At 34.7% G+C, this 19,458-nt stretch overlaps 4 protein-coding genes and 1 long non-coding RNA gene across 5 annotated transcripts in view; 2 read left to right on the forward strand and 3 right to left on the reverse strand.

The window, feature by feature from the left end:
- The first annotated feature begins 574 nt into the window (after nucleotides 1–574).
- LOC120770269 (chymotrypsin inhibitor-like) lies at nucleotides 575–1,080 on the forward strand. The gene is made up of 2 exons (XM_040097583.1): nucleotides 575–656; nucleotides 722–1,080. Exons 1-2 carry the CDS (start codon nucleotides 575–577, stop codon nucleotides 898–900), a joined length of 261 nt encoding a protein of 86 aa, XP_039953517.1. The 3' UTR covers nucleotides 901–1,080.
- A 2,319-nt stretch (nucleotides 1,081–3,399) lies between these two features.
- LOC120770277 (chymotrypsin inhibitor-like) lies at nucleotides 3,400–3,802 on the reverse strand. The gene is made up of 2 exons (XM_040097591.1): nucleotides 3,676–3,802; nucleotides 3,400–3,609 (listed from the first exon to the last, which is right to left on the reverse strand). The coding sequence occupies exons 1-2, from the start codon at nucleotides 3,755–3,757 to the stop codon at nucleotides 3,428–3,430; spliced, it is 264 nt and encodes an 87-aa protein (XP_039953525.1). The 5' UTR covers nucleotides 3,758–3,802; the 3' UTR covers nucleotides 3,400–3,427.
- Nucleotides 3,803–4,778: 976 nt separating this feature from the next.
- LOC120770271 (chymotrypsin inhibitor-like) lies at nucleotides 4,779–5,291 on the reverse strand. Its single transcript, XM_040097584.1, has 2 exons — nucleotides 5,179–5,291; nucleotides 4,779–5,116 (listed from the first exon to the last, which is right to left on the reverse strand). The coding sequence occupies exons 1-2, from the start codon at nucleotides 5,258–5,260 to the stop codon at nucleotides 4,938–4,940; spliced, it is 261 nt and encodes an 86-aa protein (XP_039953518.1). The 5' UTR covers nucleotides 5,261–5,291; the 3' UTR covers nucleotides 4,779–4,937.
- A 977-nt stretch (nucleotides 5,292–6,268) lies between these two features.
- Nucleotides 6,269–19,458, reverse strand: part of LOC120770278 — a 270,998-nt gene continuing 257,808 nt past the window's right edge. Inside the window, exon 6 of the long non-coding RNA XR_005704920.1 lies at nucleotides 6,269–6,295. This is a non-coding gene — a long non-coding RNA (uncharacterized LOC120770278). The remainder of the gene's footprint in view (nucleotides 6,296–19,458) is intronic.
- On the forward strand, nucleotides 9,574–15,312 carry LOC120770265 (serine proteinase stubble). Its single transcript, XM_040097574.1, has 6 exons — nucleotides 9,574–9,668; nucleotides 12,404–12,804; nucleotides 12,858–13,231; nucleotides 13,337–13,482; nucleotides 13,546–13,653; nucleotides 15,043–15,312. The coding sequence occupies exons 1-6, from the start codon at nucleotides 9,587–9,589 to the stop codon at nucleotides 15,204–15,206; spliced, it is 1,275 nt and encodes a 424-aa protein (XP_039953508.1). The 5' UTR covers nucleotides 9,574–9,586; the 3' UTR covers nucleotides 15,207–15,312.

Genomic DNA, 19,458 nt, shown 5'->3' on the forward strand with positions numbered 1-19,458 from the left:
TTTTTTGAGGTTAGGATTTTCATGCATTAGTATTTGACAGATCACGTGGGATTTCAGACATGGTGTCAAAGAGAAAGATGCTCAGTATGCTTTGACATTTCAAATTAGTGAGAAAATCGAATTGAGATTGCTTTGAAATTGTTTAGTCTATATAAAAGCAAGCCACGAATAAATTATTGTGCCAACCTTCATTGAATATTGTACTTAAACATATAAAGAGCGAAAGTTATTGTTTCTCCGATAAGTATTCAATTTATTAAGCGAGTGCATGAGTACTTACATATATACAGTCGCTTCATAAATTGACAAAAGCTATCACTAAGTGACAACTAAATCACAAACCGAGTAAAAGTTAATCATATATGGCCGTATCGAAGAGGCCAGAACGAATAACTTCTCACAAATGTCAATACTGCGCTCACACATAAACACTTAATTTATATATTTACATAAATTGCGCATTACTTGCAACAACTCGATGTAATTCAGATATAAAAGAGGGTATAACCGCCACAAGCAATGTAGTATTACACCGCTTTTCAAACGTAATTCCAATTTACTTCTGATTTCTAAAATGAGCAACAAGATCTGCTTTGTTTTCCTCATGATTTTTGTATCCTTTACGGCTATGGCACTAGCACGACCGCAGGATTCGGGTGAGTGTCGGAATATTACATCACTCTGTGTAGATTTATATACATACATATTTATATGCTTTCAGGCGCTTCATGCGGCCCAAATGCACAGTATACCACATGCGGCACCGCTTGTCCGCCCAGATGCAGTGATAATCCTGCGGAGTCCACAGCTTGCATAGCAGTATGCGTCCCCGGTTGCCAGTGCAATTCCGGATATGTACTGAACGATGCTGGTCAATGTGTGAGGAGGAGTGAATGTTAATCAAAATTTAGATTCTTAAATATAATAACATACAGCGCTATCTGTAAAATTATGTTGATAAAGAAGATTTTCATGTTTTATCATTTTAATTATAAAGGGTGGTTTTGGATGGATGTGTATAACTCCTTATTTCAAATAAAAAAAATGAACACCTAATAAAGTTGACAAACCACACTTCAATGACGTGCTTTTAAAGCGAATTTAATCATTTATGAAAACAGAAGTGTCGAAGTTTTGCCTCAAATCTTTTCTTGGTAGTAGAGTACATGAGATTTCAGACTAGTTTCGCTCTAATGATCTAACTTCCCAAATAGTTAATGAGTGTTTCACACAAATCCTCTCGAAACTCTCCAAAAGTCATTCAGATTTTCAGTATCACAAAATAAAAGAAAAATTATTCAAATGTTAATTCAATAATTCCTTTACTGCTATGTTATCCCAACGACCATTAAACATGTCGTATGTTCGGTGTATGAGCTTGAAACGAGTTGGCCAGCGATTGCGATTTTTAAAACAAAATTTTGTGTAGCCATGAGGACCTTGGCTTGACTGGGATAAGCCATAAACAGAATCGTCATATTGGGAGTGATGATAACTTGGAAGCTATTGCTAAGATGCCGTTACATTCTCGAAATGGCACTGTTTGATGTGCTTTATGGGTAGAGGGAATAATTGGTTCGTATTTCTGCGAAAATGAAACCGGTGATAAAGTTACAGTTAAAGTTAAAGTTAACAAGGCGACACTTGCAGGTAATAATCGAAAGATGTTGGTTTTGATAACAATCTAGATTTTTTCAGATACTCTAAAGTGTAAATTTTTGCGAAATAACGACTTTTTTTGGAAAGCCGCCAGTTTGTCACAAATGAAAATTTTGACTAGTCTTTCGACCATTACTTATACTCGTTAAAAATAATAATACATCTTTTTGGTTTTTGTATCTGAAATAATTTTAAACAGAAACATTTTTTCATCGTGAGACAAATTTTTTCCTCCTTGAGACCGGAAATTTCCCCCTAGAGATTGGCTACTTCAGGAATTCAAACTTGTTCTTAAGAAATCGATTATGAAATCTCTTGTTATAAAAAATTACAAAAGTCGCGAATATGTCTGCATAAGTCAATCTAGATTCTAAAAGATGGAGGATCGTAGGACGTTTTCCGAATACTTAATAAATTTTCAAAATAAACTCTCGAAGAAATCAAAATAGTTATAATCAATGTTCAGTAATATATTCGGAACACAAGAGTTCCGTTAAAATAATATCTTTGCAAGAAGGCTCATTTTAAGGGATTGGTTGTATACCAGTGGCAATTTCCTTAAAATCACTATTACCTAAAATAAACTCGGCGGCATTACTTTATGAGTGATTTCTTAAAAATAACATTTGGTATTTAGTTTTATAGCTTAAGTATAACGGTAAATAATGATGTGTGAACATAAATGCTTCACTTTTGAGAGATGAGTGAGAGAAGTGACAGTTTGCTTAAATTCATTTAATAAGAATTGAACTCTATGTGAATTTTTTTTAGAAAAAAGTGTAAATTTGAATTTTTTTTACTGAAAATACAGTAACGTATAACCTTGATTCAACAAATTTTCTTAGATCTGCCAAAATGCTCGAATTTGTTGTTTGATGAAAGCTTGTCTCATTCAGATAAGCTGGATATATTCAAATACTATTGGAATGATAAACGGAGATGATAAAGAAATTTCAGTAACTAGAGCGTCACCAGGTGGAGAAGTTTTGGTTTGGGAAGGTTTTTGCGCTCTTCTGCTATTTACATTTCCCATTTTGCATTGTAAATCACACGAAAGGGATTTAATAAAATAGTCCTGTCAATGGGTGTGAAAATTATTTTGAATTCTTTAATTGTTTCTACAATTATATATTTTGTTTTCGAAGTAAAATAACACAAGTTTTTTTTAATATTATTGTAAATATACGAATAATAATGCTTTCATGAGATTGAACTTCCGGTGACTTAACTGGGAACAGGGAAGAAACAACGTCGAGCAGCTACAATCACAACAGATAGCTAAACAGTTTTTTACTCAACTTGCACTTCTGATCCCTGAGTGTACTCATAAGAAACTCGGTATAAGAGAACTGACGGCATTTAAAGCTCCTTACGTACAGCTGCAAGCGAAACCATTGGTTTTGGAAGTCGAAAGAACAGCTGTGGACTGTCGCGTCACAGTGGAGAGAAAGCGGACAGAGTACAGGATAGACACCGAGAGTTGAAGAAAAAAGCAAGACGCTTATGCAGACAAAAATTAACAAAAATTAGGCAAGCTTCGAAACTTCTGTTTTCATAAATGATTAAATTCGATTCACAAGCACGCCAAGTTGTAGTTCAGTTCGATAATTTCATTAGTTGTTAACTTTTTTTAATTGAAATAAAGAGATATGTATATGACTCTAAAAACACTATCTATAATAAAAATGATAAAATATGTAATTCTTTTTTACAACATAACTTTACAGATAACGGCGTATGTTATTGTATTAAAAAAACTAAATTTCGATTAACATTCACTGCTCAACACACATTGGCCAGCATTGTTCAGCACATATCCTGAATTGCACTGGCAGCCGACGCGGCATACTTGCAGGCAAACTGCGCGAATTGGAAACGGACTAATATAGCATGTGGGCAGGCAAAAGGCGCCGCATGTAGTGAACTCTGCATTTGGACCGCACGAAATGCCTGAAAACACATAAATATGTATATAAATCTACGCAAACTGATATGTACATAGTTTCCGACACTCACCCGCATCCTGCCGTCGTGCTACTGCCATGGCCGTAAAGGATGCAAAAATCATGAGGAAAATAAAAGAGATATTGTTGCCCATCTTAGAAGTCAGAAGTAAATAGAAATTACTTTTGAAAAGAATAGTAATACTACATTACAAGTGGCGGTTAAGGCCTGTTTTATATCAGTGCTCTTTAGGACTAAGAATTGCATCGAGTTGTTTCAAAAGATGCGCAAAGCCTAGTAGACGACTAAAAATGCAAGTATCCCATTTAATACACACCAATTCCCTTGAAATGAGTCTTCTCGTACGTCGACGAAATTTGTTGCTTAGTAATATCAGCTAAAAATGTGAATATTTTTGTATCGCGATTTTTACCATTGAAAGCTAATCTCTTGATGGAAGTTTTTCCAAGGAAGTTATTAACACGGAATAAAGCATGTTAATACACACACAAATTATTTGGAAAGGGTTCGAAATACCACTGTCTCTCTGAATCTTAAATATCATATTCACGATTTTTGCAGTTTTTTTAATAAGTAAATAAAATATGCACATTTAAGTATATATTTAAATATATTTTAATAATCATTGTCATATCTCGGTCTAAAAGAGGACCTCCGAAAAATTCTGCTTGGGGGGTGAGAAAGATTTTAAGCAAAAAAAATTTATTATTATTAGAGATGAGTATAAGTAATGACCGAAAGACTTGCTAAAATTTAAATTTTCAACAAAATGGCGGCTTCCCAAAACAGTCTATTTCCCCCTAAAAAATTGCACTTCAAATTGGCTTAAAAAATCCAAATTATTATTAAAATATTCTTCTTCTGCAATCATTTCCTTACAAACGCCTTTTTGTTGGAACCAAAGGTCTTCAACAACAACATTCACAACGCAACATCAGATACGAAATTCATTAATCAAGCTGGAGCTATGCGTTCCCCATTGACCGGCTCTATTTTTGAAGAAATATGCCCATAGATCACACGAAGCGGTGAGGATATAATGGCCTCTCAACAATGCCTTGTTGATTAACATTCCTCCAGAATCGACAATTTTGTTTATTAAAGTACCCTTTCAACCAAAAGAAACTGAACAAAATTTTCTTATGAAAATCGGGATCGGTGATCATCTCGTTTCACTTTGGCAACTTACTTCGTTTTTCATTTGTTTATTTGAAATATGAAGTCATATGCAATATCTTTAAAAAAAATTATATACCATGAATATAGTATTTTTTAAACACAATTTTCGCGTAACTAACACAACCAAATTTCGGTTAACATTGAGTTAATGTCACACATTCGCCAGCATCGTTCAGCAGATATCCGAAATTGCATTGGCAGCCGACGACGCACTGTGCCGTGCAAATTGTGCCCAACAAGGGATTATCACTGCATTTAACCGGGCAAGCGGTGCCGCAAGTGGTGAACTGTGCATTTGGGCCGCATGAAGTGCCTTTAAACACATAAACATTTATATAAATCTACGCAAATTGATATGTAGTCTTCGACACTCACCCGAATCCTGTGGTCGTGCTATCGCCATAGCTGTCAAGTATGAACAAATTATTAGTAAAATAAAGCAGATCTTGTTGCCCATCTTAGAAATCAAAAGTAAATAGAAATTCCGTTTGAAAAGCTTAGTAATACTAAATTTACTTTGGTGTGGGAGATTCTTTTATATTAGCGCCCTGCGCAAACCACTAATTGCATCGAGTTGCTGTAAGTGATGCATCGTAATTAATGGTTAATATGTGAGCACGATATTGACATTAGTGAGGAGTTATTCGTTCTGGGTTATTAAATACGACAATATATGATTAACTTTTAATATTTATAGATTAAGATAAGGTAGATTAAGTTTGCCATGATGTTTGTAACACACAGAAGGAAACATCGGAAACCCTATGAAATAAATATATTAGCGAGACAAAGTGAGTAGATTAAGATATGCCCATCTGTCTGTCTGTCAGTCAGTCGGCATATACGAGAATTACTCCTTCAAGAAGCTGCTCATTTTTCGGTAACGCCAATATCGGAGCATTATACAAAAAGAATTCAGATTATATATGGGAAATTTTTCTATTTGATGAGATTTCACGAAATTTAGCATGGAAGCAACGAGTGACCCATTGCTTTATCATTGTTTGATATAATAATATGTATTACAGACATTTGACTCAAATAAGACTAGACGAAATTTGTTACTTGGTAAGATTTGTCAGCTAATTGTTAAAAGTGTGAACATTTTGGCGCACAGTCTGGTGATTTTTACCAACGAAAAGTAATATCTTATTGAAACTCTTGCGTTACCAGAGTAATTACTGCTGCGGAAACATTGATAATAATTTTTTTCATTTCATTGAGAGTTTATATTGAAATGTAGCAAAGCATTCGGAAAGCGTCCGAACATCGTCCGTCTATAAGAAACTTCATTTTCATTTCTAGATTGACGAGTTGTACCCTTTATCTTAGTGAATTTGTTATGAAGAGGCACTTTATTTAATGAATAGATAAAAAAACATGCATCTTCATAAAATTTAATCTAGTTCGATAATAATAATTCATCATTAATAATTAAAAATTTAGGAATACCTTGATTCCGTAACCGAACTCTGCGCGAATCTCAAGTTATCTAGAATTAAAAAAAAGTTATTACTACAGATTTTGCAAGTACGAGTCGAAGGTTAGATTAGATTAGGATATGTTGCATAACTGTAAGTAGTTCTTTGTGAAGCCATAGAAAAGAAGAGCTCCTGTATTCGAACCTATAAATTGAAGGACCCGTCAAAATTTTGATTCTCAAATAGTAGTCATTCCCAAAAAATATTAAGTTATTCTGAAAAAGATTTCAAAGTGACATAAAAAATCAAAAGTACTATCAAAAACCTTTTTCCTTCTATCACTACCCGATAAATACATCTACGAAGGTCTTATTCAAATTTCGAGTTGATCGGTTTAGCTATTTCGGAGAAATTTTCCTTATTGACTTTGAAAACACCGTTTCGAGAAAACACAGAAATTTCAAATGTAATGGGAATGTTTATTATCATTCGAAAGAACATTCTTTTGTTCGACGTACTACTCTATGGCTTCTAGATTTCTTGTGTCCCTTTGCGACGATCTTTTTTATCAATCGAAAAAATATTCTTTGGCATTTATTTTTTGAAGATTATCTCTTTCAAATGTTGGCCATGGCTTAGTCTCAGATGGTCCATTCGTTGGGTTCAATTTTCGCTGACTCATTCGAGCATTTCGACTCATAACTGGCGAATGACATACGTGATGTTTTTCTTCAAGCCATAAATCGAAAAGGAATTGTCCACATAGGCTTCAGACTTTACTTATTTCCAGAGAAAAAATTCTAACGGTATGATATCACACGATCTCGGTGGCCATTCGAACGATCCCAAGGGTGGTATTATCTGCTCACCGTAGTGTTTTCTGAATAAACCCGAATAAACCCATTGATTGATGCGATGTGTAGGAAAGGGCTACGTCTACTTGAAAAAATATGGTTCGACCAGCCTACATTCCACACCAAACCGTTGTTTTTTCTGGAAGAAATGGCAGTTCTTGAATCTCTTCAAGTTGCTGTTCATCCCAAGTGCGGCAAATTTGTTTATGTACCCATATACCTAGAAATGAGCCTCATTGCGGATCAAAATTTGGCTCGGATGATGGAGCGGCTTCAGTTCTTGTACAAGCTGTATTTTTTAAGCTTTCAATTTAAGATGTCGACGTAAACTGCGCCAAGTCTTTCCAACAGATACGGCTGCTATATTTTCTTCACTGCGTGACGCGGTCTATTCGGTCGAATATTATATGAATGCTGGGTTTCAATATGGGTGATCATGTTGCGAATAGTACGCTCAGTAGGCCGATTAGCACGCGAAACACATTCTTTACAGAACGCTCATTGGCTTGGATACGAATGAGTCAACCAACTTACTGATCAATTGGGTCTTAGTTTCTTGTAAAATATTTGTCTAATAGAAGAAACGAGATAGTTCTCAGATAATACCTGCTAAAGTGGTGTTCGAAAGACAAATTCGAAGAAATGAAATTCTAGCAGTAGCTCCTATTATTTAGGAAGCTTCACTTCATAGAAATTCATTTGATTACTTAATTTGATGTGACTGTTATAAACTTGTTTAAGGTTTCTTAATTAAAAGTCGAACAATGATAACAATAATGAGTTATCAAAACTGTGACTTTAAACTAGTAAAATTCATATTCGAAACGAGCTCGAATCGTTTATTATTGCTACTTTAATTTCTTAAAATTATGCTCGTGAGTAAATAACATGAACACATGAATGTATTCATATACATCTATATATATATATATTTATTGGTGTAAAGCATATAAAGAAATAACAAGAGCGCCAACAATATTGTTGATATAAATCAGTTAACTGTGAATAACGCTAAAACTGAAAATAACAAAAAATAGAAGTAACAAAAAGAAAATGTAAAAATCTAGAGCAAAGAAGGTGTTTTCTCGCTACAAAAGCTGGTAACAGTGCGACAATGAAGACAACAAAAACAACGACAATAATATGAGCTTTCAGTTGTAAAGTCAACGAGCAGCTGATGACGTGACGGCGACATATTTTTCGCCAAACAAAATAATAATAATAAAAGCAGTGAATGAATTCACATACACATACTCACATACATATGTACATATGTTATTATTTATGTTTATACAAGTGAAGCGCAAAGCGACACAATGAATGCGAACAAATATGGGCAGGCGAGAATAACAACAAAATAGCAAATATAAAAATTAAACAAAAAAAGCATGGAATGCAGGAATTTTGTTGGATCAGTTTGTATAGCAGCTATATGCTATAGGTACTCGACCTGAACAATTTCTTTGGATTATTTTAGGCAATAACTCATACCAAGTTTCGATAAGATATATTGCCGAAAGCAAACGTTTTGCGTAGAAGCACTTTATTCCAAGTGATCAGTTCGTATAGCAACTATATGCTATAGTGGTCCTATCTGAACAACTTTTTGGAGCATTGTACCGCTGCTTTAGGCAATAACGCTGGCAAAATTTTGTGAAGATATCTTGTTACATAAAAAAAAATTTTCATACAAGGCTTTGATTTTCAACGGTCAGTTTGTATGGCAGATATATGCTATATTGGCGATATCGGTGGTCCTGAAGAATAATCAGTTTCTTGGGAAGAAAAGGATGCGTACAAAATTTCAGCTCGATATCTCAAAAATTAAGGAACTATTTCTCTTATATTCAGATACACGTTCAGATGGACAGTGTTAAATCGACGCGGCTCGTCGTCTTTCAGATGATCGTTCTCGTGATCTTTCAGATACTTGTATATACTAAATTAGATAAATTTCATACGAGTATACCTTGTTCAGGGTATAAAAAATGATAACAACAACTGGTCATGCTTTCATTGGCACAAGCAATGTGCGCGGCTATAATTGATGGAGTGCGACACTTTTGTTTGTGTTGTTGTTTGTTTACACACTATAGATAACTATACTTGTATATATCACTTACGAGCACACCTGTCCATTCATATCTGTGTAAAAGTGTGCGTCTATGTGCACTTCCTATGGCTTCTTTACTCTTAATTTCCTACAGCCTTTTACGCCACCGTCATTCTCTCTAATCTTACTAGTTTTTCTACATTGCGCTTCCTCATTGCACACTGCACACACATACCGACACGCGCTTACGTATTTATTGTTTTTGCAGATCATTCCATTTTAATTGCTTTTGGTAGCGCCATCAATTTGCATGAGCATGCCGCAGTCTATCATTTCGTGTTGAGCATTTATGTGGGTTCGCGTATGTTCAGTGTGTTTACAGCGCATACACACACGCACACACATACGTTTACATTAGAAATACGCACACATGCAAGCGAAATCGTTAACACGCCATGCACCTATGGAATATATGGTCGCTACTCATCATCGGCCAGTGTTGGAATCACTGCGCAGTCATCAGGCTAGTTGATGCGGGTAAGTAAATTAATATTATTTGAGTGAAATGACTGAGCTTTGTGAGGTTTAAGTAAATTGCAAAAGTATTCAAGGTGAAAATATGGAAAAAATCGTATCTTTGCATTAGTCGCTTAATATGATTGAAGGTTCTTACTAATTTAACTTGAATCCCAAAACTAATCTACAATGATTGACAAGATGCAATAACCCTAATGTGTTTAAAAATTTTCGTCAGATACAAATTATTATTTATTTACTTGAGAAAACACAACACAACAGAAATTTTTAGGCAGGTCCAGTATCATACTAACCGAGTTTCCCATATGTTCATTTTGAAGTGCGTTTTTTGGGTAAGAAATTTTAGTTAGTTCCAAAGGATTTTAAAAACTCTTAATAACTTCAAATACATTCAGCGTTTTTTAAGTTTTGACACTTTAGAACCAATGAAAAAAGCTCAATGCTCTTCGGAACAGTCTCGATGTAAAGCTTAATTGTGCCAATACTTTCTTGCATCCAGAGAGTTCTATTGATATATCCCATCATCAGTTAGCGCCAATTTTCATATATTCTGGGCAGAGGTCAAATCACATGCAACTTTTCTTAAGGGGTTACATGGGTATCCTCGAGTAAAAACAGCCTTTTTAACAATTTTTTTCATATAAAAATTAAATATTTTATTAGAATTTTAGAGGGAGATATTCCTCTATATTTAAATTCTGCTCTCATTTCCAGTATTTTACATGTAAAAAGAAAAACTTAAAATTAGATAACTATTTAATACTCCTTTTCGATTTGTTTAGACCAGTTAATGTGATCTATACCAATTTCTTGTTCGATTCTATACGGTCTAGTGAATCAAACATATGTAGTTTCGCTAAGTTTTGCTTAAGTTGGTGCAAATTAATTAAGAGCTGAGCTTCATTCTTAGCTCCGAGTATAAGCTAAAGTATTAAAAGATTTTACCATCTGATCAAATATGACCCGGACTAGTACATACCCGCTGCCCGCGCACACGTAATCGATAAAGAATGTTATTTTTTATGTTTTCTAACGTATTTTGGCATGATAATCGTTGAAAATGTTGCAGAATTATTTTGGGCGGTCTACTTTATCAGTACCCGCAAGTATCAGAGGATCTCAATATCTCATATAGGTCGATTCAACACATATTGGATAATGTTTTAGGATATGAAGCGTGTTAAAACACTTGAATCATTTCTAAAAACGACGTCGATAAAGGTCGTAAAAGTGATGCTGAACAATGTATTCATCAAAGGCTTCATTACCGGTGACGAGCTGTGGGTTTATGAATAAGACGTCGAAACTATTTATTAATGGCGAATGACGCTTCAAAAATGATCCGACACCAAAACCAATACCATTCCAAGCAAAGCTTATAACAAGTGCATGGAAAATTGAAAGACGCATTTTTATGATTGTATTGTCTAAGGAGCCTATTTTGTATTATAACAAATTTGTATTAAAATCTGTGAAAATATTGGTTTTTGTTTGTCGGCCCAGGTCGAATTGAATTAGATGGCTTATAGTATGCTTATTTAGTTGTGAAACTCCCATTAGTTTCTAAATATAATTACATATTGAGCATTAATTTAAATGACTTTTGCGCCCATCCATTTCCGAGTAATTTTTTGACTCGAAATTTGAGGAGTTTTGAAAGCTATTATTTTTTTAGACGAAACGATGCTATACATTTTTAATTACTTTGAAATCTACGGATTTGTGTTGAAGTTTTGACCACATTTTTGCTACTGCAGAGAGTTTTCATGTATTCAGAATCAACCAAATGTTTTGTGCCCCTTTCAAAAAATTATTTCTATGTAATAAGCATTTACATTTGGTATACAGAGTCGTTTACTATCCCATACCCTGGTCAGCTCTATTTTCATGTCCATGCAGAAACATTATTGGGATAAATTGCTTTATAGTTTCTACTTCGGAGAACACTCAAGTTTATCAAGGCAGTAAGCAGCTGCATGATTACCAACACGTATGCCACTAAGTGATTTATACCAGTTGTTTGTTCGATTCGATATTTTCTGAGCTCTTAAATAGTTATTATTAGCATTAAGCCTCGTTAGATAAAAAACTATAAAGACAAGAATTACGTTGCACATTTCCTTTACCCTTTTTTGTTTTGTATTGTAAAATGAGGTTATAACACATGTGTATACTAAGCCACTAAATTGCTGATCGATTGTAAAATATGTCTTGTGTATAGTATAAACTATATCCTATAATAGTAATAAGTTTTAGGAGATACAGCGGAAGTAAGTGTAACAACAGAACAGCTTGTAGAATGTGATAAATGGTAGCAATTTTGGATTGGCCTAAGTATACAGAGAATACAGAATTCTATAAGAGCTAAGCCAGCTCAAACTGGTTTTACTAAATTAACTCTACTTAAAATCCATAGTCCGGGAATTATTAAAAAAAATTCTATGGAAGTGCTTTAATATAGTTTTAAATAGCGCTAGTCGTTTGAAAAGGCGCAACAAAGATATCGATAGATTTCTAGAAAGAGGACATTTCTAATGTAATTTCTAGTCATTTCCATATCTTCAAAATACAAGTAGCAATAGAACCTTCAAGAATCAAAGAATAACTTGTATTCTGTCTACAGAAATAAGGCATTTTCCGCGCAAATTTCACCCTACAGCATGTAAAGACTTATTTGCTTGCTTTGCCACCACAATATTACCATTAATATCACGACAATCTCCGTCTTTCTTTAGGTATTTTAAACACCATCTTGGGCGTTCCCAGCGAGTGTGTGCATCAGAACAGCGTTTGGCCGTGTAAACTGTCGTTCTCCTGTTGGTTGCAAGGCGGTCGCCACGCAAAAGGCTGTGGCGCCAACAAATGGTTATTTTCCTGCTGCATTGGCGGCAGTGGCAACACAAACACGGCGAACAATGTAGTCAATGCAGCAGTAGCGGTACAGTATGGACTATACCAAGGAAACAACGATCAAGCACCAGCTGGAAATCTCGTAGGCAACACGCTCAACGATTACAAGCGCCACGCGGCTAGTGGTCCGAGTGCCACAGGTGCGAGTAGCAGTGGTGTTGGTGGTGGTGTGCTGCCCAAGCGCGTAATGCTGAAGCGGCGCAATGAGAATGATGTGTTCTTAAAGGTTGGTGAAGGCTTTCATACTTTTGCTCTCACTTTTAACGTCTTCAATTGCAGCCGGAATGCGGTTTGCCACGCGCCGCACAACGTACGCTACAGAAGCGCATTATCGGCGGCAGGACGGCGAATTTCGCCGAATATCCATGGCAGGCGCATATACGCATAGCTGAGTTTCAATGTGGCGGTGTCTTGGTTTCACACAACATTGTCGCGACGGCCGCGCATTGCATACAACAAGCGCGACTGCCGGACATTTCAGTCTTTCTGGGTGAATTAGATACGCAGAATTTGGGGCATATTCACGAACCGCTGCCGGTGGAGAAGCATAAAGTCATACAGAAGATTGTGCATCCGCGCTTTCAGTTTCGCATGACGCAGCCGGATCGCTTCGATGTGGCGCTACTCAAGCTGGCCATACCGACGGGGTTTAGGTAGGAGATGATTTTTAGGAAATATTATGCAAGAGTGTTTTGTGGAAACATTTAAAATAAATATTTGATATAAACTAACTTTTGTTTCTTAATTTCTTTTTTCAGCGATCACATTCTTCCTATCTGCCTGCCACAGTTTCCCATCGCTTTAATCGGCCGCAAAGGTTTGATCGCCGGTTGGGGCAAAACAGAGGCCAGTATGGGTCACGCAGGCACTAATATGTTGCAAGTGGCAACTGTGCCAATCATTAGTAAGTCACTACTAACTAGCTTTTATATCGAAAAATTCTTTATTTACATATTTTTTGCCTCAGCAACCTTCGATTGCATACGCTGGCACGAGAGTAAGCGTATCAATGTGGAGCTTTATAGTGAAATGTTTTGTGCGGGACACTCGGATGGTCATCAGGATGCATGTTTGGGTAAGTTGGAACACTCTAAAACATACAGAAAACAACAGAGTAGTGTTGGCATTTAGTTGAAGACTTTTCGAAGCTAGATCTGAAAATGTTCGTGGATTAGTTTTAGAGTTAATTGAGACCTGTTTAAAGCTTGTTATTTGAAATATATTTTATTATACCAGTTTATGTGATTTATACCAATCGCCTGTGCGATTCAGCATTGTATAAAGTCTAGCAAATGTAAGCCACCGTAGCTTATAAAGGGCTTTACAATAGGAACGCTGCAAAACTATGCCAATGGGAATAACAAACGACGTTTTTTTCCCGCTCTTTCGACATTTCCCTTCAGTAAGATTTGCCATTTCATCATAGAAAGATAGACGATCCAATAACTGGTCGAAATTATTAAAATTTATTACCGAAATTCGGAGTCAGTGGCCTCAACTTCAAAGGCGCTACGTCCAATTTATGACCGTCATAATCGTTGTCAGATAAACAATTGAGTGTCTAGCGGAAAAATTTGAATCCACAGGCACAGTACAAAATGTGTCCGTGCCAATATTGCTGCTGCCAGCGCATCAATTGAGGAAGACCCAAATCAGTCTCTCACACGTCATTCTCAAGCGTTGGGCATCTCTGTGACGTCATTGTGGCGAATTTTGCGAGAAGATCTTGGCCAACATTCTTATAAGATCAAACTGACCCAAGAACTGAAACCGTTTGGCCACCAGAATCAACTTGAAAGTGATCCGGATTTCATCGAAATGCAAAATATGCGATATTTCTCATGCATCAATCGAAAAAAAGGGCGACGTCACAAGCCACCCAGCGAATGTCACAATCGTTTTATTGAAAACCAGGTTTGATGAACATATTAGACCGTTAGACTATTTCCTGTAAGTTCAGCGTTTGGACTTCTGCAAGCGTGCAAAATTAGAAGCCGTTTGCATACATTTTCTAAATTACGATATACGATAGCCTTGGTTATAGTCGCCATACATAATAGGGGTATAGAAATTTCTAATAACTGATGCAAAACCAGTACAATTTTGCCTATTTGCTAATAAAAATTGTAATTAAAGGTTGAAATTCTGGTAAGAATTTCATGGACAGTAGATGAACGGTTGAATTGAAATATAATTATTTATCTTAGTAGCATTAACAACAAACCAGTCCTCAATTATACATATATCGCCATGAAATTATTATTATTTACTATCTCTAATCAATAAATTACACCTTTGGTCGAAAAAAAATGTGTGTTAGTCAGCTTTCAAGCCACTGTTAAGTCTTCAACCTTACTGTTAATGGTAACATTTCATTTTAAGTTAACATATTTGAATATATTGCATACTTTTAGGCTATTTTTCTATCTAACATTTACCAACACTGTTTTATTTTGGCTCACAGGTGACTCTGGCGGCCCGCTGATTATCAAAGAACGCGGCCGCTTCATATTGGTTGGCATCACTAGTGCCGGTTTTGGTTGTGGCGTCGATCATCAGCCGGGCATTTACCACAATATACAAATGACGGCTAAATGGATACAGGAAATGATTGTGCGCCATGCCTGAGCGACGCAACTGCACGGAAACTTCAATAAAAAAAAATATTAAAAAAATATTTTACATAGAAACTTAGCTAAATTTTTTTTCAAGACATTTAGCGAAATTGTATTGAATGGTGAAAATGAAATGAAAGTTAGCGTAATATAATTATTTAAAATATTAGTCAAGAATTACTTATCTTTTAGTGTAGTATATTAATTAGCATTTTTTATAAATATTTTAAGAAATTAATTTAGTTAGCAATTATCAAATATTTTCCAAGCAATGTCACATCATTTTATTATATTTATTCTCACCAAGCAAGAATGCGTATACATTTAAAAATATATTATTGAAAATTGTGGTTTATTTAATTGCAAATAAAAGGTTTATATTTCTTATGATAAATCCTGGTATTTAATTTTTTTCTTGAACGTTCAAAAGCTCAAAAAATATATGTTTTTGGAGGAAAAATTAAAATCAGTTCATTTCTAATATTTAATCTGACCCTCAGTTTCAGAGATATTGATATGAAATTTTGCACATGTCCTTTTTTCCCCAAAATGCTGCTTATTTGTCAGAATCATCGTTATCGGACCTCTGTAGCATATAGCTGCTCTACAAACTGAACGAACGGGTTCAAGTGCTTGTAGGAAAAACATTTTTAATTGACGAGGTATCTCCCCGAAATCTTACGTGGATTATTTTCTAAGACAATGGTGCAATCTGGGAAAATTTTTTTGAAAGCGGACTACTATAGCATATAGCTGTCATACAAACTCTTCGATAAAAATAAACTTTTTGTTTGGAAAACTATTTTATTTGATGAGATATCTTCCTGAAATTTGGCATGGAATATTCTCCAAAGTAACGCTACAATCTTCGAAGAAATTGTTTAGATCAAGCCGGTAGAGCTTATAGCTGCCATACAAACTAAGCGATCAAAATAAAGTTCTTGTATAGAATACTTTTTTATTTAACGAGATATTTTTCCAAAAAACTGGCATGGATTATTTTCTAAAGCAGCGGTACAATTTCCGAGAAAATTTTTAAAACTGGGACTACTATAGCATATAGCTACCATACAAACTGAAGGATCAAAAACAAGTTCTTGTATAGAAACATTTTGCATTTGACAAGATATCGCCCTGAAATCTCACATGGATTATTTTCTAAGGCAACGGTGCAATCTCTGAAAAACTTTTTAAATTCGCACCATTGTAGTATGTGGCTGCCATACAAACTAATCAATAATAAACAAATTCTGGTATGGAAAACCTTTTTTATATGTGAAGAGTAATATAATTAAAGTTTTTTTGTTGTTTTTTTTTTAAGATGAGGTTGTCAAAAGATTACTATCATTTCAGCAAAGCAAGCTTATAATATGTATGGAAAAATTTAGCGCAGGAAGCCTACCCTTGATCATGAACCTGATGATGGGCAGAATCAAAGTACTATCGGACGAGTGTTTTCTTGCAAGAAGGCGGACTTTATATTATCTGCAGTAATATTTAAAAGTATGAAGATACGATAACCAAATTTAGGATTTTATGTTATGTTAAGCAGTATTTAATAGTATGGAGGCACGATAAATAAGCAAAAAAAAAAGAAAAAAAAAAATTATCAGAATAATAATTAATAGATTAAAAACAACTAGCACAGAGAAAATATTAATACAACAAAAATAATCGACTAAACCTTTACTATATACATAAGGTACATCTATAGAAAACTTTAGTCTTACAACACAACATACTCTCGTTGTCTGCTCCACTTTTGTTTTCAAGTAAGAGTCAAAGAGTAGTTGCAGCAAAACGAAAGCAAACCGAAAATGTCATTGCAACCTTAATAACCCAAAAAATAATAAAAATATTTACAAGCTTAAATGGCCTACGACAGCTGCACATCTTCCAATCGAAATGTACGTATTGCAATTACAACAAAAACAACACATCATTAAATTACTTAGTTGCGCGGAAATGTAGATTTGTAGGTTTAAAATGGACATGTACACAAACACATACATATGTACGTTTATATAAATATTTACAGCAATTTGCAGTATCCGGCTGAAAACTTCATTTTGGTAAACAAAAATGGCACAACAACACTCGTAAAAGCCGCAACAAGAGCGAAAACATTTAAATGTGTCGGGTTTTCCCCATTTCCCTTCTTCCACATTTTTGTGGCAAGTTGCTGGATCACTTTGTTATGAAATCGTTGTGCTTTTAAATATCTCGTATGTATAAATGTACGTTAAATACCAAGCGGAGATGAGTCATGACAAACAACATTTACATGGACGGCGGTCAAAACGATGCATAGAGGAGGTGGTATTTTAGGTAAAAGGAAAAAGTTAGTTACGCAATTGTAGTTAATATTTAGCTTTAATTTCCTTAATCACAAGATAAAATCAATAAAAGCTGTGCTAAATTTTATTCAAGAAGTAATTCTCAAATATACATATGTATATTCATATAAGATCTGATTAAAAATTTCATAAATCAATAAGGTATTCTTTTGACACCTTCTTGAAAAATATTTATTCGTACCGGAGATAAGCTAGAATTTGTTCATATCCTAGGTCAGATGTATTTGAGAATTGAAGCTGCGGAACTGTCAGCGCAAAAGGCCAATTAAAATAACAACAAAACGCCATCAGAGCAACAACTACAACTCGGTCTTGAGCAGTTGCTTGATATCGATGTTTCCATATACTACATGTGATGATAGTAATACATAATACACTAAAACAGCGTCCAGCTACTCAATAGCTAATGATCATGCCACACGTAATGCGAGTCAGATACTTATTTACATATGTATATGGTTGCCTAGCGGCTACCATACTCGCACTGGTCGTCATATATAGTATAATAAGAGTTTAAAAGTTCTTAGAAAACGGTTTAAAACTAGTGCAATCTTGTATATAGTATATCCCGCCGTTGTAATTCAAAGTAGAAATTTTTGTATGAAGTTTAAGGATAGTACATCATAATTTCATATTACTTCGATTGTAGAGTCGAGTTGAATCTGTACTTCAGGTGATAAGGTAAAATATATATAATTGGAAAATTCTTTTCAGAGCATATCAAATCCAAATCTTTGAAGTTGGTTTCTGAGAGATTGTATTTTGAATGGCTAAAACTTTTGTAATTGAAACGATTAGCAAAAATGAACTTCGTGTGTTCTTGGAATGTTGGTTGTAGAAAAAAAAACTTTTATGGTATCAGCCATAATTGGTTACATGGGTTTCCTTCCTAAAAAACAGTCTTTATCGACAATTTTTTTCTCATATAAAATATGAAATATTGATTAGAATTTTTTATTTTTAGAAACACACACTACTAACGAAGAAATTCTGAAATTCTTGGGAAAAAATATTTTAAACACTAAACATCTAAAGTGAAAAAAACATGCTTTACTTAAAAATTAACTTAGAACTTGGACGATGGAACAAAACTGAAAATTGGATTTTTTTATTAAAAAAAAAATTTAATTTCAGTGAAAATTTTTGTTTTGTTCCAAATAGTAACCGAAAAAAAGATTCTTCGCCCAAGTCTTTAAGAATTGTATCTCAAAGACCTGTGTAAAATTTCATGAAGATCGGTTGAGTAGTTCTCTAGAACCCTTGCGGACCGACTTTAAACACAGTTTCGAAAAAAGCGTGTTTAAAGACGGCGCACTTAGTCTAGCTAGCCTCGAGCGCACAAGTTCTCAAGGCTGTATCTCCGAAATTATTACCCGAATAAACTTGAAAACTTAGAACAATATTCCAGATGTATCGTAAAATTTAATAAATAAAAACGTCGATTTTTTGAAACCCGTAACCCCATGTGACTGCTTAATATGGCTTGATGATAGTAAACTCTCCGCCAGGCAAGTCGCAAGTGTACATTCAGAAGATGCTGTTGTGAACGAAACTATGTAAAAAATTTACAACTCAATTCTAGAAGACCTTAAAATAAAAAAGATCGAGATTGCTGATGTTCTAGAGCTATTAAGCAGTCTTATATTGTTTATGAATATCTGAATATGCGAAAGTTCTGTATAAAATATGTGATTCGGATGATCAGAATCAATACACTGTGCTTGAAATCAATAACTACGATAGCCAAATTACATAAAATGTACTTGAAACTCACTGCTTCCACCATATTCTAGAGTTCTGAGAGAGCTCTAAAATGCGTGCTGGTAAAAAAAATGTGAGCTATAATGAAAGTTGCTGTTAAATACGTTTACGACATATTCTCGAGATCTTCGAAGACTTTTTCCTAAC

This window comes from Bactrocera tryoni, chromosome 3, assembly GCF_016617805.1.
Source record: "Bactrocera tryoni isolate S06 chromosome 3, CSIRO_BtryS06_freeze2, whole genome shotgun sequence".
Classification (NCBI taxonomy): Eukaryota; Metazoa; Arthropoda; class Insecta; order Diptera; family Tephritidae; genus Bactrocera; species Bactrocera tryoni.

What these genes read in the sequence shown, in the direction of transcription:
- LOC120770269 (XM_040097583.1), top strand. Translation starts at nt 575, where the DNA reads ATGAGCAACAAGATCTGCTTTGTTTTCCTCATGATTTTTGTATCCTTT. An exon ending in AGCACGACCGCAGGATTCGG is followed by an intron (nt 657 to 721) that starts GTGAGTGTCGGA and finishes ATATGCTTTCAG; the next exon opens with GCGCTTCATGCGGCCCAAAT.
- LOC120770277 (XM_040097591.1), bottom strand. Translation starts at nt 3,757, where the DNA reads ATGGGCAACAATATCTCTTTTATTTTCCTCATGATTTTTGCATCCTTT. An exon ending in AGCACGACGGCAGGATGCGG is followed by an intron (nt 3,610 to 3,675) that starts GTGAGTGTCGGA and finishes ATGTGTTTTCAG; the next exon opens with GCATTTCGTGCGGTCCAAAT.
- LOC120770271 (XM_040097584.1), bottom strand. Translation starts at nt 5,260, where the DNA reads ATGGGCAACAAGATCTGCTTTATTTTACTAATAATTTGTTCATACTTG. An exon ending in AGCACGACCACAGGATTCGG is followed by an intron (nt 5,117 to 5,178) that starts GTGAGTGTCGAA and finishes ATGTGTTTAAAG; the next exon opens with GCACTTCATGCGGCCCAAAT.
- LOC120770265 (XM_040097574.1), top strand. Translation starts at nt 9,587, where the DNA reads ATGCACCTATGGAATATATGGTCGCTACTCATCATCGGCCAGTGTTGG. An exon ending in AGAATGATGTGTTCTTAAAG is followed by an intron (nt 12,805 to 12,857) that starts GTTGGTGAAGGC and finishes CTTCAATTGCAG; the next exon opens with CCGGAATGCGGTTTGCCACG. An exon ending in TCATCAGGATGCATGTTTGG is followed by an intron (nt 13,654 to 15,042) that starts GTAAGTTGGAAC and finishes TTTGGCTCACAG; the next exon opens with GTGACTCTGGCGGCCCGCTG.